This window comes from Opisthorchis viverrini (assembly GCF_000715545.1).
Source record: "Opisthorchis viverrini unplaced genomic scaffold opera_v5_569, whole genome shotgun sequence".
NCBI lineage: Eukaryota > Metazoa > Platyhelminthes > Trematoda > Opisthorchiida > Opisthorchiidae > Opisthorchis > Opisthorchis viverrini.
In genome coordinates this window covers 49,233-66,433 of record NW_008752232.1, presented here as the reverse complement: position 1 = coordinate 66,433, position 17,201 = coordinate 49,233, and the positions used below count along the sequence as shown (strand labels likewise).

General features: G+C 44.9%; 3 protein-coding genes across 3 annotated transcripts in view; 2 read left to right on the top strand and 1 right to left on the bottom strand.

Moving 5' to 3' along the window:
• Positions 1-1,283, top strand: part of T265_11751 (hypothetical protein) — a gene marked incomplete at both ends in the record, with an annotated part of 5,359 nt that extends 4,076 nt beyond the window's left edge. Inside the window, one exon of the mRNA XM_009178496.1 lies at positions 1,144-1,283. Within this exon, the coding sequence (XP_009176760.1) occupies positions 1,144-1,283 (140 nt within the window). The remainder of the gene's footprint in view (positions 1-1,143) is intronic.
• T265_11750 (hypothetical protein) overlaps positions 1-17,201 on the bottom strand; it is a gene marked incomplete at both ends in the record, with an annotated part of 47,369 nt that overhangs the window by 4,375 nt on the left and 25,793 nt on the right. The window contains 10 exons of the mRNA XM_009178493.1: positions 732-833; positions 1,180-1,404; positions 2,049-2,273; positions 3,978-4,614; positions 7,278-7,366; positions 8,057-8,236; positions 11,266-11,361; positions 13,603-13,860; positions 14,333-14,506; positions 16,336-16,517. Of these exons, the coding sequence (XP_009176757.1) occupies positions 732-833; positions 1,180-1,404; positions 2,049-2,273; positions 3,978-4,614; positions 7,278-7,366; positions 8,057-8,236; positions 11,266-11,361; positions 13,603-13,860; positions 14,333-14,506; positions 16,336-16,517 (2,168 nt within the window). The remainder of the gene's footprint in view (positions 1-731; positions 834-1,179; positions 1,405-2,048; positions 2,274-3,977; positions 4,615-7,277; positions 7,367-8,056; positions 8,237-11,265; positions 11,362-13,602; positions 13,861-14,332; positions 14,507-16,335; positions 16,518-17,201) is intronic.
• The window catches only part of T265_11749 (hypothetical protein), a gene marked incomplete at both ends in the record, with an annotated part of 6,420 nt that continues 4,406 nt past the window's right edge, over positions 15,188-17,201 (top strand). The window contains 2 exons of the mRNA XM_009178495.1: positions 15,188-15,241; positions 17,016-17,189. Of these exons, the coding sequence (XP_009176759.1) occupies positions 15,188-15,241; positions 17,016-17,189 (228 nt within the window). The remainder of the gene's footprint in view (positions 15,242-17,015; positions 17,190-17,201) is intronic.

Sequence of the window (17,201 nt, the reverse complement as noted above, 5' to 3'; positions counted from 1 at the left end):
GCGAATAAGTCTCCAAGGGAGACTGGCTGGAGAAATTCCATCCGTAATGGAAAAGCATGGTTGGGTGCGGCTTGACCAGTGTACAGACCTATTTACGGTTTGTTTATTTTGGTGGCGTTACTCGACCGAACCAACGACTTTTCAGGAATACAATTCCTGCAACTGTCTACACAAATGCCCTAGATTATACGGCGTCGTTGGAACTACCGAACTAGGAGGTTAACCGATCGACACAACTGGGGTAGTCGCTGTTTGTGGCCTCATATACCACGCACACGTACCAGTGAACAATATCAAATCTTCATACGTAAATTTGAGGGCACCCTGTGTGCGCTGAAACAGTGGTGATACGCTCATCTTGAAGGTCAAGCGACTAGAAATCAAATCCCGATGCGGTCAACAACACGCACCACTAATGAGCTCTAACAACAATACCACCAGTCTAATGCTTCCTTTTGGTTTTGGCTCACCAAAGTAAACAGGCCAGAACGGACAGACAGTACAGGGGAAACCTACAAATTAGCCCGGCAGAAAAAATCACCGAGGGCCCGAAAGCAAATAATGGGTTTTACAAAGTGTGACGTCGGAAAATTGAAGCCAGCTTTGTGCGCGGCGATAACAGCGGGGAGAGAAAAACACTGTGCATATGCGACAACAGCGTTAAATCAGTGTAGTGTAAAACAGTTGGGTAATGTAGTCGTTGAACAATTTATCAACTGCTGAGAACGTACTTTGTAGTCTTGGATTTCGGCCAAGAGCACTTCATCAGCATTGTGAGACTGCTCGATTTTTCGTAGCCGTTCAAACTTGCGTCGCAAAGTAACCAATTCTTCCTTTAATGGAAAACCGGAGCACAGTCACTAATTGTAAGTAGGTAGTGAAAACAAAAGGAATACAGACAAAATTAATTCGATTCATTGCTGGGCAGTATTGCATGCAGAAAGAAACGCATTGAGATACCATATTGTCGATGCGCCACCATAACCACCAACCCACCACTAGGCACTACTACGCCCCACAATAACGCACTGATGATGTCACCTCGATTGGTGATGAAACGTTTGCAATCAAATTGCCCAGCTCAGCGAACAAGTCAACGACAACCATCTACGCTACCTGAGCAACCAACATTTTCCTCTATAGGTAAAACAGGTACAACAGACGTCAGTAAGCACAAACCTGAAGCCTCTGGTGCCGGAATGAAACTCGTTCAAAAGCGGAAGCCTTTTCTTGCACCGAAACCTGGGCCTCCTTCAATTGACTTTGGTATTTCTGCACGGTAACGCGTAAATCTTCCGAAACCTGCTGGCTTTCAAAGGCTTTGCGTTTGTATGCCTCTTGAGCCTGTTGTCGAGCATTCGCCTCCTTCTCCAGGGTTTCAAGGTTGGTTAGTAGGAGACGTTCCTGTGGCAAGAGTACAAGAAAATTCCCAATTAGAGGGAACAGAAAGACGGCCAAAAACAGTGAAAGCATCCATTGCGGAAACGGACTCCAACACGATCATCATTACCATCGACAGCATGACATCAATCTTCAACACTGATGTTTCGCTGTCGTACAACCATGAACTATTTAAAAGCCTTGTTGTGAAGAAAAGAACAAAGGTGGATGGTGCTAGCTTCCTACAATCATTTCGAGGTGCCTACACCTACAGACACTCATTCAGGCAATCTGGATAGAAACTGAAAACAAGCACGCCAGACATCGGCTGGCAGCCATATCTTACAGCGTCTCGAACCAAGCACAGTGAGGACGTAGTGGAACGGACTAGCGCTTGTTAGCATCGCCCCAAATAAAAGCAGAGAAATGTCTGGAGGTATAAACGGAACCGAACGACAACAGGATGTACTGAGCGAGAATCAATGCGGACAGACAAGACGGACAAAACTCTCATCACGTCTTTGCCACACAAAGTCACGTGCAAAGTGAAACTGAATACATGCAGAAGGCTGTTCGATTTAGAAAAGGCTCGAAACAACTGAACCCGTTAAAGCAGTCATTCAGAACTATATAGAATGGGATGGAAAGACTAATGCTGATCCACAAACCTTATCTTCGTGTTTTAACACGGTGCGATTTAACGCCTCGATCTTTGCGTGCATCAGACGAATTTGTTCCTCCAACAAGTGTTTGTCCTCCTTTAAAAGCCGCGCCAGTTGTGCGGTTTTCAATCGTTCAGTCATCAGCTTGAGGTTCGCGTCATCTTTTTCTCGAAGTGTTCGAACGAGCCGAACATTCTGTTCTTGAACATCCTCAAACGCTTGACCGGTAACCTGAAATTTGCGGAAAAATAACAAATCAATCGCATGATGGATCACTGCCATCAAACAGCAATACTCTTCAGAGACGGTAACAAAAGAAAGTAGACGTATTACTATTGATTCACTGGACGGTATTATATCCATCCATTTGAGTGCATCTCATCAAGCAGGGTGAGAGAATGTTATCGAGGTTTATTAGTCCGGTATGCTCCATGGAAAAATTTCTAAATCCACTATTGCCCGATGTCGCTAGAATCCGCGTATACGGTGTGATCCAACGACATCCATGGTCGCGGTTTGAGCAAGCTCTCCGCATACCATACACGAAATGGTCCAGACCATACTGTTACCACCACTCAGTCGTACTGGCAGACAGTAGAAGATACGACTCACGGCTACTACGTCCCTACGCCGTCTAAGGAATCAAACAACAGAACAAAAAACTACCCTAGGATCTTGCTACTGACTATAGTTCATGGAAGTACCGACTCGGTATGATGTCTGATCAACTCAATCTGTTCCTGAAGACGGTCATCGTAAAGTTGAGTTATGATGGTTTGGGTAGATGAGATCAGATGGATAGTCGTTAAGACGGCGATTCTGCCCAGCGGTTTACACCGCCTTGCAAGTTGTATTTGCCTCTGAAGATGACGTGAGACCTTCCTGTATCTCTGCAGCGTCAGAAACTGTAATCTGCGAGGAGGATTATCATCACGTAAATATTAGTCGAAATAAACAGGCCTCTTAACAAATTTGACTTAACTGAAAAAGAGCTGACAGACGGAGGTTAGCGGTATTGCAAGGGTGGGGTCGGTAGACTATAGTAAACGAGTCATCCCGCAATGTTGGTTACATTGGGTTCTGCGACATAAAGCAAGCATCATCATCATCATCGACTGCATGACATCGGTGTTCAACACCAATGCTTCACTGCAAGCAAGGCCAACCAAGTACACCCTTTGATTCAAGAAACTCGGGCTCACTGTGGTTGGATTAAGTCCATGATACGAAGGATAGAAACGGGAACGACTGCTCCAGTCAAGAACATCTTTGAGTAGAATCACGAGAAGTAAAGTGCTCTTCAGGATCAAAATCACATGGGTGCAAACTGACCCGCTACGAAAAACCTGCGTGTTACGTAACCACAATTTACATCACGAATTACACACGACAGTACGAGCGAAAACATCAATGCTTCGAAAAACCGAATGTAGGTCGAGTAACCAATTTGCTAGAAGGACCAACTGAACACCATTAGGCGTACTGTACAAGAAAATAATTGAACTCGGTAGTTGCAGATATGCTCAAAACACGTCTACAGAGTCTGCTCATTGAATTATACATGCTCAGACAATCTTGGTCACCTTACGAGGGCGGTTTCTGTTGGTGCACGGTGAGCCTATGGGCCGAGAAAACTGTTATATTTATGGCAGCCGTACTTCAAGGGTGGGTCATTCCTTCTGTATAGCATTCAACAGCTTGATATCACACAGCCATCGGCCCAACAGATTGCTGAACGTAAAAGGGCGAATTGAAACTACACCTATTTCGAAAGAAAAACACGAAACGACAAGCTTTCATACACCATGCCTCCTCGGTATTGTTCGGTGGGTGGGAATGGTGGAGTGCGTTCAATCTAACGCAAAGTATATTCTAAGAAAAGGGCTCATGTAAAGGACATCACAGATAGAAAAAAGGAAAAGGACAAAAACGCACCTCCATCTCCTTTAGAAGCACTTCTTCTTGTTGTTGCGCTGCCAACAGACGATGCTGGCATAAATCCAACTGGACTTCGAGAGACTGGCGACGCCTTTGGATGAGCTGAAGTTCCAATTGGAGCTCTGCAAAGGAATGTTGCAAGAAGGGCAACTTACCAGGAACAGTCACTGGACTAGGGCCCACCTGAGATGGCGGGGGAGTACGGGTTGAGGATGGGCCGGAGGAGACCTTTTCATCGGGAGATACCATGATGCTGGTCCTCTGTGAACTAGTTGAAGGGGATAAACTTGTGGCTGTCAGGCGATCCGGCAGTATGATGCCACTGGCACCACCAGCGGTGATACATTGAACCGGCGGTGTGTGTTCCGCTGGTGAGGCCTTCAAGAACGGGGATTTCTGTTGTAGTTGTAGTTGTTGCTGAAATTGCTGCTGTTGCTGTGTCAGACGAATATTTTGCTGCTGCAATTCCGAAAAGTTTGCCTGAAGTTTTTCCAGCTCAGCTTTGGTTTCATTCAACTCGGACCGGAGCTTGGCTTCACACTGCAGCAGAGCTGCTTTATCGCGCTGATCTTTTGGGATGACTTTGTACATATTGAGAAGAACGGACATTTCTTTCTGAGATTCTTGTGAACGCCTAAAGGTGAAAGGAGGACTAATGTAAACTTCCTTCGGAAGGAGTCCACACTGAGTGATCAACAATCGAGAAGTAGGAAAACGCGGAAACCAGTAAGCAAAATCGTGAGATACATGGAAGCACGGCCTAAAACCCGTAATATTGTACACCAAGACAAATTTACGTCAATGCGGAGGTCGCCAACAAACCCTAGGACAACTCACTGCACAACCATGACTAGCGCTGCCTGTGGCAACTTTAGGTAGAGCAAATGTCTACCTTTCGAAACAGTTTGAAGATTGGTGGTAGATGAGCCAGGCAAGGTCGGGAAGTGGAGCACATCCGATTGGGTGCAACGGCTCAAAAACACCAATCACCTAGCTATTATGATAGCATACTAGAGAGGGAGCGAAATCACGGATATTTAACTCTACCGGTTGCCCCATACACTCATAAGGAGAAAGATCTGTCATTGGGAATTTAGTACAGCTATCGTTCATCAGAGGTACGACACACGAAGGCATACTTGTTTCTGCATTTAAAAACCCTAATGTGTTACAGACAAACACCGACGACCCTACATGTTCCCCCAAGCCTACTCCGACGTCACGGTACATAAGGCAGCTACATACAGGACGACGGGTACAATGTTGGATAAGCAAATGAAAAATTCTAGGAACCTTATGCACTGGAAGATGAGAAGCAATTAACATGATCGGCCATGAGACACTGAGGATTCAACAACCGAATTTGTAACGACTGGTTGGACAAAACAAAACTATTGACGACGCCCACTACTAAGTTCGGTGGAGGCGAGATGGACCAAGTGGTTAGAGCGCGAATTTACTGACCGAAAGGTTCGTGGTTCGAACCCGACCCCTGTCTCTCGACTTCCCCTGTCTAGGTTTGGGCAACCTGACAGTATTCCAGCCCTCGCGTTTTCTTCTGGTGGCACGGCAGCTAGGCACCGAAAGGGTGCTACAGCTGAACGATTTTTTATTTTTATAAGTTCGGTGAACTGGCCGCAGTTCTGATTCAGCTTAGGACACCGAAACCCGCAGGCACATTCGATAAGCCACATGATATTCACCAGCAATACGATCGTGCGCGGCAGTCGCGCATGACAGGGAAAAGAATACAAATATGGCAGAACATACCTTAAGGAGGATCCGATTTTTATTTTATGCGCAGATAATCACCTACAATTGATGTGCGTGAAGTCTACACACTGTGACCGGCTTCGCAATGCTCGGTGCTCACCAATTCAGGTCTGGTACTGGGCTAAGTTCGGAAACATTCCGCTAAATCGTCGACGGTGAGAGTGAATGCAGGGATGTCGTCCATATTAGATTAAACTCTGGAACCGGCAAGAACTGGGAATTGCTATGCAATAGGTGCACACTAATCGAACAGACTAGTCTAATATACAGCGGTTTGACAGCGTCCTTACAAAGCTTTCGTTCTTACGACGAATCACTATCCACAGTGGGCAACAAACCCTCAGTGTCTAATAACCCGTGAATGTCAGACATCCGTACACCAACATGCACTTTCGATCCAAACAGTGGAGTCATAGGGGGCTTTGAGTCACAATGCCCTCGCTCAGTGTCAGTGAAAGACAACTGATAATCAATCAAACTGACTGATTGACTAGTTCATAGATTATGAAATGAAGTCCAAATAACGATTTACGGGTCCCGTGCATGAGTCACTGAGACCAGCTACAATCACCTAGACAACCCGTCCGGTTGTCCACGAGTAAGAGTAACGAATAATTCACATGTTCCTCGGAGCACGACGCCCATGACTTGTATCGGTAGGTAATTCCACAGGTGTCGGATGGAAGGGTAACAGGGACTGTCTCCTTATGAAAATGCGCTATTGCGAATAAGAGTATGTCGATCAAGTGCATTAGTCCCGAACAACAGCTACAGTGACACCGGTGTCCAAACAAGTACCATGGATGATTGACTACCTTATCGACATCACTTAGAAAGGCCAGTTGGTCTGACGGTCAGTAGTTCAGAGCTGGTGTAAAACAGAAAATCAACGCAACTACTCAGACAAGAGTCCGGTAGGAATTGAGAATACGGCAGATAATTGCGATCTAGGGTGGAGTAAATTGACAGTGTTGTTTTCTACATGTTGAATGGCTGTTGTGAACCGAAGGATAACCAAAGTTAGACTAAGTTCAGAGCTGGTGTAAAACAGAAAATCAACGCAACTACTCAGACAAGAGTCCGGTAGGAATTGAGAATACGGCAGATAATTGCGATCTAGGGTGGAGTAAATTGACAGTGTTGTTTTCTACATGTTGAATGGCTGTTGTGAACCGAAGGATAACCAAAGTTAGACTATTCAACTCCAAAATCACAAAATTATTCTATATGCATCAAGCCTGTCATCGATGAAATGACTGTGAGTCACTCAACACTTAGGATAAAGCTATGGACGCTTTATAGAAGACAAAGTTGTGAAAGCGGTATTGCAGTGAACCAGTGATACTTTGCACCGAAGGGGCTGTCTATTCCCTATGGCACTTGGTTAATAAGATCAAATAAAAACCTGATAGAGCGTCATCGTAAAGTGCCACTAACACTGCTAAATACCTTGATCAGAGAAACAGTCGATATGGGCTCTTATAAATATGGGAAGATATGAAAGGAAACATAATAAACACATACTTTAACTGTTCCCTGAGAGTTCGAATGACCTCTTCTGATGAAGCTCCGCCCGACTGAGACGAAGTCTGGAGATCCGTAGTAGGTGCTTCCTGTAATAAAAGTGGTTCAGAACACTGCTGTATGGGCTGAATCAGTCGAAAACACAGGTTCCTAATGAGAACAGCCGTCAGAACGCACAGTATAAACGGACAATTTGGATCGACACCTGATCAGCTACCTCTTCACTGAAGATCTGTGATTGTAACAGCACCCCCATATGTCCTACCGCATTCGTGTAGCTACGGCTGTATGTGACCAAGACACTAACTATCCTGTCTTATCAGGCGCAGAATTTTTCCTGGCAGCGATGCGTACTAAGCCTGGACTATTGGGAACTTGGGCTAGCTCTGACGCTGAACACTTGTCTTCCGATTACCCACCAAAACGAACGTCGTTATTGCAGGTCCTCGGTCATCCGTCCACTCAAATCTGTGCATTCATCGACCTACAATCCAACATGATACTTCGAACATGCGGAAGTTTAATACAAGGATAACTACACCAGTAGTTCACCATATCATAGGGGAGGGGAAAAGGGAGATAGCTAATGTCACAACTATGCACTATTCCTCATTCGACATAGCACACTAACTAAGGAGTGCAGTAGAACTCGTACTGCCGATAAACCGGACAAATGCAGAGTGCGATCGCCGGGATAAAAATTGCATGGATTTGCTGGGTATACACTAAACATACAGTTTATCAGCAACTGACCACCGAAAACGGAAAGAAGCACCCACCGTCTTCACAGATTTCAATTCTACGGACGGCTCCGGAGTAGATGACGCACCACACCCTGGACAGACTTCTTGACAGACAGAAGTTTCGTTTAAACTAACGTCCTCCGTTTTAGTGAGTGTTGCAGCCGAGTTACTTAAACTCGGTTCTGTCTTCAGTTCCGCTGGAGTTGGATGCGTGGTCTGTGGTTGGATAGAAAAGTCGAAATAGATAAATTTCGGAGAGCGAAATAAGAGAACCTAACCTCTTATCCTCGGATGTTACCTCAGGGACATACATACATTGTTGAGACAGTTTGCAGCACGATATGACGAACCTATTGTGACGTACTGATTTCAGGCAATAGACTATAAACAAGTTATAATACATCCAGAGCATACAAACCTGGGGGCCTGAAGAGTGCCAAACTGAGCTACAATCCTATAGTAAAAACCATATACTTGATATTATTGGGAAAGCATCCAGAAGTCACAAGTGTCACACCCCGCGTCTAAATTCGTGCGACCAGAATCGAATTACTTATTTTCCTTATTCTTCAGCAAGCTGGCCATGCATTGCTAAGCGTCAAAGATATAATTTTGCACTGGCGACAATGTGCGTGGAGTGACCTTATGAAATATTCTGGAAATCGGCCTGAAGGCAAGCATTTATCATAGAATTGGATCCTTTAGTCAGACTGCTGCTTTGCAGTTTGAAGTAGATTGTAGTCTGAAGCCGAAAGTTGGCCAGACATCTGTCTCCCCTCCCGCAAAAAAAGATGTTCCTTTGACTGCCACAGAAGGACCAACAAAAGCTGAACAACTTGGTTCATAAACCGTTCTAGCATACAAATAACCATCAGTTTACCTCCATTTACTTCCACTAGCTAGAAGAATTAGTTGAGAACATCGTGAACCCTTAGTGGGCATATCACTTCAAGCACAGTTTCAATTAATCCTTCATCGGTAGAGCAGAACGACGACTGTTGCGAAGGGGCAATAAAGACTTAATCAGCAGCAAAGCTGTATATTCAAAACAGGGACCAAGAATTTAGCACCATCGATGACTACGTATATGGCCACAACAGGTCATGTGGCTGACCACAAGGTGGCGTCCGAAACTCCGTTTCACGATTCTGGCATTTGCTGAAGCCCTTTTCATCACAATGGACAAAAAACTAACCCAATTACCGCGACCATAATTCACAACCTTTTTAACCTCTATTGAACCCATGAGGATTATTCGTCACTACGTTATCCCATACTCTTGTATGCATGCCTGGAAAAGTAGTCCAAATGTTCATATTATACGCTTGTTTTCTGCCTTCATGAAGTAGGTTAAGGATACCACGATTTTCAAGCATGCTTGTCGTTTGACGGATTTCCCTCAACGGTTGAACCAGAGAAACCACATACCGCCTTTATAGAACTAATAAACTGAGCGATTCCTACTGAGAAATTAGCAGTTCACTAAACGGAACAGATGTCCATATGATGTTCCATCCAAAGGCTATTCGGTCGCAAGCCATTGCGCTGGCAGGGGTTTCAGTTTCAGTCTTGCTAACAGGATCCAGCTGAAGGTCAGACTAGCAAACTACACCAACCTCTGTAAATATGCATCCGTATGCTCGTGTCAAGTATCATTTGTTGGTGTAATGACAAAGTGTTTGTCCCACAAGGTACACCAACCTGACTGTTTCCCCAAATGATAGTTGGAAGTCCTCTAGTGCAATCGCGTCACACCCAGATGGGAGGGCTTCCATTACAGGCAAGGAACGTGGTTGCGTAGAGGTCACTCACCAGATCACGCGTCACAGACACTCAAACCACGTGACAATTCCTGTCCCACTTGCAACCTTAGCCGACAACATGTACAATGAAACTTTTCAACCATTTTCGTTTACGTGGCTACTACTTGCGTCACGCGCCAGGATTATGAACCCCATTCAACACATCAGGTCAAGATGTATTCATGTGCGTACAAGTATCAAACACGAAGGGACACCCCTCGTTTCACAATGCACACAATAAACAGGCATACAACTAGGCTCAACACACAGACTTGCAAGTAGGTTAAGGATACCACAATTTTCAAGCTTGCTTGTCGTTTGACGGATTTTCCTCAACGGTTGAACCAGAGAAACCACATACTGCCTTTATCCTCCGAGGCAGTTACTCATGCCGAGTAAAACATAGTTGGCTAGACCGCAAAATTCAAGCTAAATAATATCCAAATTTATTTTTATACGTGTGGCATCTGACCATTGTCAACTACAGTAAACACGTTTACTAGTGCATATACCTTCTGATTTGCATTATGACCATCATCAATAGTGCACTAACAGTTTTCAAACCCTAAGTTGGTACCCCTGAACCAGTTCCAAACAGCACATTCCACGCTGCTATCGATCAGCCTGTTGGGATTCGATTGGTGTTCAGAAGGAAATTGCGCCGCCATCGAAATTGTGCTGGCCTACTGGTTATGCTGTTTCGACGACCTAGTTTAACTGAGCTCCAGTTTAACTGAACTCGGTGGATAAGGCACACACTGGCCGTGAACGTAGCCCATGCGCGGCATCTCAATCGCTCATGTTTGGGCTTGGGAAACCTACCAGTATCTCGGCCCTCGTGCTTTCTTCGGTTAGTATGGCACTAGGCACCGAAATTGTTACGGTTAAGCGATTACCATTCGAAATATTAAATTTTTTTAATTTGGTTGAAACTTCATCCATTTGGCTCGGTGGCTCATTGACCTGTGCACAATTCCATATTTCGGTGCCACTTCATATGGTGATCAGACTGGGGACCTTTTCCTACTAGCACGATGGTGGAAAGCAACTGAGATCCAGCCAGCTGTTTAGCGTAGGATATACGTGCCCCAACCCATTTTGTGTGACATACCAAAACGGCGTTCAGACCAAGTTGTGAGTGAGGAAGTCCATTGCAAGAATCCCCACGTGAAATTCACTCACGGAAGATAATAGGTTCACAAGTCGACGATGGATCGGATAGTCGAGTCTTAAAAAAACCATAAACCACATAGCAGGTTCAGAATATAGACTTGGATTACTGAGTTTCATAGCCAAAAACAATAAAGATAGCCAAGTGCCTCCTGGAGAATCTGGCTATTTATCTGCTAACTGAAAGGTACTTAGAGATATTAAAATGCGATGAAATAGGGGACAATCAGTCCGACTCAAGTGAGGGCAACGTAAAATGAAGGAGGTACTCACTTTTACTTCGGCAGCCAGTGCAGCGGCTGAAGCCTCAGAGAGAGCAGTCCGAACCTGTGACAGTTCGTCCTCCGTGGATTTCAGATCGTTTTTAACCTGAATGAAAGAATACACGAATAGGGACGGAAAATGACGAAGTTAGAGTAAAAGGAAATGGGATGCTATGAGAAAAACAGAAGAGAGTAGTGCATTTTTGAACTTGTCGGTTGATGCATACACATGGAATGGCCTTACAGAGGAGTTTTAGGACAGTTGACAGTGTAAAACTTTCGTGAACTGCCACTTTGTCTTACAATGAGAAATCAGACAAGATTGGATGAGAGGAACCTGGTGCTACCCTACCACCATCACACGCTCAATCAGACGATCTGAAAAGAAAATGAAAGCCACTGAGATCAATCAACCGCCAGTTCTTGTTATATCTAGCTCGGGAAGTTCGAACAAAAGCAAGCACGCAAAAGACAAGCGAGGAAACGTACCATGGGCAAACGCCCTCTCGTATATGAAGTACATTGCCAAACCAACGTTACTAACTCATGACGAACTGTCTGGTTGAAACAAATGGTTATTTAAAGTGGTTTTCATTATTCAAGTACCTGGTAAATGGAAAGATATACACCCATCATCTTCAATATATGTGAACGAACACCGAGGGTGAATTTTAGATCCCTGAGTTGTTAGTGGCAGGTAAAGAAGACTCAAACAGTACACTGATGTGGAACTGAAGAGAAAGGGCGGCAGATCACCCTTGTCTGATACTGCTGGGTGTGGTAAACTCAGGATAGTCTGTCGGAGACGCTAACGCATCCATCGAAGAAGGATTGTACAGGCTTTACGAGGACATCTTTCATCGCCGCCTGACAGTGCGGTAGTTTCCGACGACGAGCAAAATTCAAATCAGTGAAAGCGGTCGGGAATCTGACTCTTCCGAAGATGGGCAAGGGGAGGGGCACCTTGGAAGGGTGACCACTGGGTGATTGCCTTGGTGGTTTTGCACCCTTTCTGCATGGCCGTGGGCTATCGATGAATTTTCAGCAACCTGTGGACAGTCTCCTTTATGAAAATATACCAAGATATCTCGAATGTCGTAGCAACTGAAACATGAGGTGATCTTTGTGAAGCACATCCCGCTGGAAAATACGATAAACCAGATTTTGTTAAGTCTCCTGAGAAAACCAAATTGATATGCAAATAAGTGTATTTGTCGACATACTTCTTCTCGTTTGTTTTACGAAGTCAGATAGAGCAGGAATCGATCACATCAAATAGTGGTGACGGCTTAGTGGTCAAGGGGCGAACTTACTGACCGGAAGTTCCGTGGTTAGAATCCAACCTCGGCACCTTAACTGATCCTGTTTATACTTGAGGAAGCTGGGAGTATCTCATCCGTCGTGCTTCCTTCGAGTGGTATCGAAAGCTTGTTATAGGCAATCGACCGTTATTATTGTTAACGCTGAATATTGTAACCCTGTCACACTCATAGATCCCATAAGCTCGATATTCGCAGGATTTCAGAACGCATTTTGATGTCACCTGATCTGTTCCAAACTTGTTAGGTTGCTATCCTACGCAGGGTAGTTTAGAAGGGAAGTCTGTTTTATCGCTGGGGGTCATTCTCGCCTCTGACAAGGAGATGCGGCATTTCGAATGGGCTGCTGAAGTTATTCCGTTTAATGTCGTCTTTACATCTTTAATGTGAGGAATAAGTCCTCAGAGTAGCGTCACTCGACTGGCTGATTGGAAGTTGAGGAAACAAATCCGTGTGACAAACGGTATCGATACTGAGTGTAGCATTAGGACATTTTTCACTTCTGGAATAAAGTATCAGGCTGAATAGCAAGTAGCACATCTTAAAATGGGAAATATCTTAGATGTCTACTTTCCACCTGTAATGACACTCAGTTTCCAGTCGAAGTCACAGGTGGCGGATATAGTGGATTCGTAGAGGGAATGATTATGTTGCGAAGTTGCGTATCGAATATTCCATTAAAGTTCACGAAAGTTGAGGGATCGCATAGAACCCAAGAAAGTTGTAGAATGAAATTGCTTCTGCAACCCCCACGCAGATCGCAGGACGGTTTCTTAGGTGTTAAGGAAGTCTGGTGTTGGACAGGAATGAAATCCCTTCTGAAGCACTAGTTTGCTGTACGTTAGGTATGACTCTCTGAACGGACAGACAAACTATTCAGTTGTTGCTGTTGCCCGTTGAAATGACAATGGATGCCTCATTGGCAAACAAGGCGTGTAGGTCGGTGGACGACGTGTCTCAGAAAACAATCGATGACATAACTGCTGATTCACACACACACACACACACACACACACACACACACTTACCAAGTCTAAATCCTGACTGGCTTCCTTACACTTGCGACGATACCGTGCCACTTCGGCCTTTAATTGTTTGTTTTGTGTCTGTAATGTGGCGATTAGGCTGCGCATTTCACTATTTATCGGACCAGCTTGTTCATTATGTGCCAGCGCCTGTTTGAAGTCCAATTCCATGGTTTCGTGCGTGCGACGCAACTGAGAGTATTGGGTTTCAATATGCAACATCTCGGAGCGCATCTGGTTTTGGATGGCGGCTTCATTTAACTACAATAAAAAGGGGGGCGAAGTGAGACTTAACAAGAGCAAAACAAGGTAGGAAAATAAATCTGGGGGACACTGTGTGAAGATGTCCTCGCTGAGGTCTGAACACAAACAAGACCGGATGCCATACGCCACTAAGCGACAAGTAGCCACAACGAATTAGACGGGGTGATGGTGCAAAAACAATAGTTGGATATCTGGAGTCAGCTACCTACTGACTTTGGCCGCTTCTTGAATTCAATGGACTTTGGAAGGCTCGAATGGGAAAATGGACGCGGATTTCAGTAGCCTTGCTGACAGCATGCTATTGCATGACCATATTGTATAGTGCAAAACTACACCCCAGAGAGATTACGTTTTTGAAAAGCACATCATACTAGTTGAAACGAGTAAAATCGACTCGCGGGCAAACTTAGGACAGAGCATTATGAGAAGCTGAATTAGAAACACAGAAATAATCAATGAAAAAACTTACTTCCATTTCAGCAATATGCTTCAGATGGCTGTGGCGGATGCTCTGCAAGGTGGATCTGGACTCTTCAAGCTGACCACGAAGTTGCACAGCTTCGTTGTATAGGATATTAAACTGAGCTTTTAGTGAAGCATACTGAGGCGACTCCAGTACTTGACTTTCGGAAGTTTCCCGGAGCTAAAAATATATATACACCATTCTCTACAGGAAGTCATGTATCTCAACGACTGGAAACAGATACAGAACTTGGAGTGTGTTGGAAAGTGACCTAATCTCAGGAAAGGAAGGACAGCTATCGCAACAACGAGGCCCCATTCTCGTACAAACGATGATTACCTATCCGATACCCGAGCCGTGGCTAGCTCTCCTGGTGATTTGATCACGTGGACCGCATTCTTGAAAGATACGCCACATAAAGAATACCCATTGAGGCTTCTCCACCAATACGAATTGTCTTCCAAGTTTTCCCGAGAACGATGACTTCTCAGTCTGTTCCAGGTGCCTTCCAACTGACTGAATATAAGTAAACTAGTTCTGAGATTAAAACAAAACAGTGATCCTCTCGAGAGATGATTCAGTAGGACCGAACCGTCACGACGAGCTCTGCAAAAGCTTCCGTTAGGAATGCCCAGACTCCCCATTCCTAATCAATTTCATGATCGATGAAATCATGAGAAAGTTGGAAGGTCTCCAAGACCCCGGTGTTCAAATAGCTTGTGATGAAAACCTTGTCGATCTGGAATATGCAGTCGACGTTGTTCTCGTCTTCGACGAGAAGGCGCAGGTGTTTTTGTATGAACTGACCAGCCCTTTAATATATACTTTGCACCCATCAAGCCCAAGGTCATGCTCCTAAACATGCAGTCACTGAACACGCCACTTGCAACCCAGGGAGGGGCAGCCGAAGTTGATGTAATTTGGAAGTGGTATTAATTCTGGCCGCAGTGTGCAGATGAAGTCAACGCACAAATCCGCAAGGATCGGGTCGCGTTTGCCAGTTTGAGACACCTATGGCGTCAAAGCTGTATTTCCTGAATCTCTAGGAACGTGTGTATCAAGCTACCCTTATTCTTTTCTTCACAATAAGACAGTCAAATAAATCACGGTTGTACGGCCGTGAAGCATCGCCGTTGAACACTGATATCATACTATCATGCACCATCACTCACGGTGCTAGGTGTGTTCTTCAGGGGAGGTCCTCGGTGCCTCAGTAGGGATACGTTGATGCCAGTTTAAATGTGTTGTGGTTACCAAACACAGTATCACAGGTTTGGAGGCAGCTCATTTATGTTCCACATGTTCTAAAACCGAAGACCTTTGCCACCTAATACCAATCAGCGTTGCAATCAAAAGTGCTGCTATGTAGCAAAATGGACTAACTCAGGTTCCGATACCTGCGCATTGAATTCCCATACTGAACCGCGATAAGCGCTAACAGAACGCCGTGTGTGTGACATCAGGTGAAGATCGTCACGCAATTTTTTAAACCTCAAGGGATATGCTGCTGTTTCATCTGTGCTCTGAATGTCTATTCCGTATTTAATGGGAGGACGGTCGAATAAAATGTTGCGAAATTACTCGGACTCGAGTCAAAACGTTATTTTTTCCTTATCCCTGTTTCAAATTAATCGATGAAAAGCGGAGCTTTAGATTTACAGTGGCCTCGTACAACGCGCAGTACCTCGAAATTTGTGGGTTAGCATGGTTGGCGAAAAATAGTAGAAAGGATCTAAACAATCAACTCAAAAATGATTGCGCGATTTCCGTCTCTGAGAAGACGAGAACAATATGGTATGCAGTGTAGTTCAGCAGAGTAATCGTCCGCAGCTGTTCCAACAATGGGTATCATGCGCTTCTTCACTGGATATGTTCATTGTTTTAAGCTCAGTTACCAGAAAGCGAGTAAGTGTCTGTATAACGGGTAAGTGCAAATAACAATATCAGTTTGTCAACATTTCACCTTGACGCCCAACGGCATGAACCAAATAACGGGGCTCGGAAATTACCTGCATGCGAAGCGCTTCATTCTCTCCAACTTTTTCCGCCAGCTTCACCTGAATGCGTTCTAACTCGGATGTCCGATTGTTGAACAACTCACGCAGTTCCTCCAACTCACAAGCCAGATCATTGTACTTATTCTTATTAACCGTGCTCCCCGGGGCCGTAGGTGGTGCAGAATCCTCGGCACCTGAAAAAAAACGACAGATTATGTGCGATCTGACTGTGGCTAATCAACTAAAAACTTCAGCAACGGTTCCGACCATGAGGCCCAATTAAATTGTTACGCACGGGACGCTTTTACAAGTAAAATTCCTTGTGAGCGATCGACGGCGGCACTGAGGCGACGGTGGCTGGTGGTGACGGCACAGCCTTTGTAAAATCAGTTCGTAAGGTTTTGTGGTACTCGTAACGGCTAACATTGCGAGATGTCACCTGCGTGGATGGTTCGCAAGTGAATCTTATTAGTCCGTTATCGGTATTTTTGGTCAAAACGAAATGGTCGGTAACCGTATTCCCAAAGAACTCATCTATCGTCAATCAAAGAAAGAGCCTAAACATTAGGACGGCCAGAGTAAGGCTGCGACTTTGGTCCCGGATCTATTGAAAATGTGACGCGGTCATGGGAATATCTATCCGTCGAGACCTGAAGAGGATTCTGGTACGCCCGTTTCTAAGGCCAAGACAGGTCAGTGGTCAAGTGGTCAACGCACTAACCCGCAGGGCCATGGTTAGAACCCAACACCGGCATCTCGATTTCTCGCACCTGGATTTCGTCATCATCATCATCGAGAGCATGACATCAGTGTTCAACACCGATGCTTCACTGCCGTACAATCATGACTTATTTGAAAGCCTTATTGTAAAGAAAAGA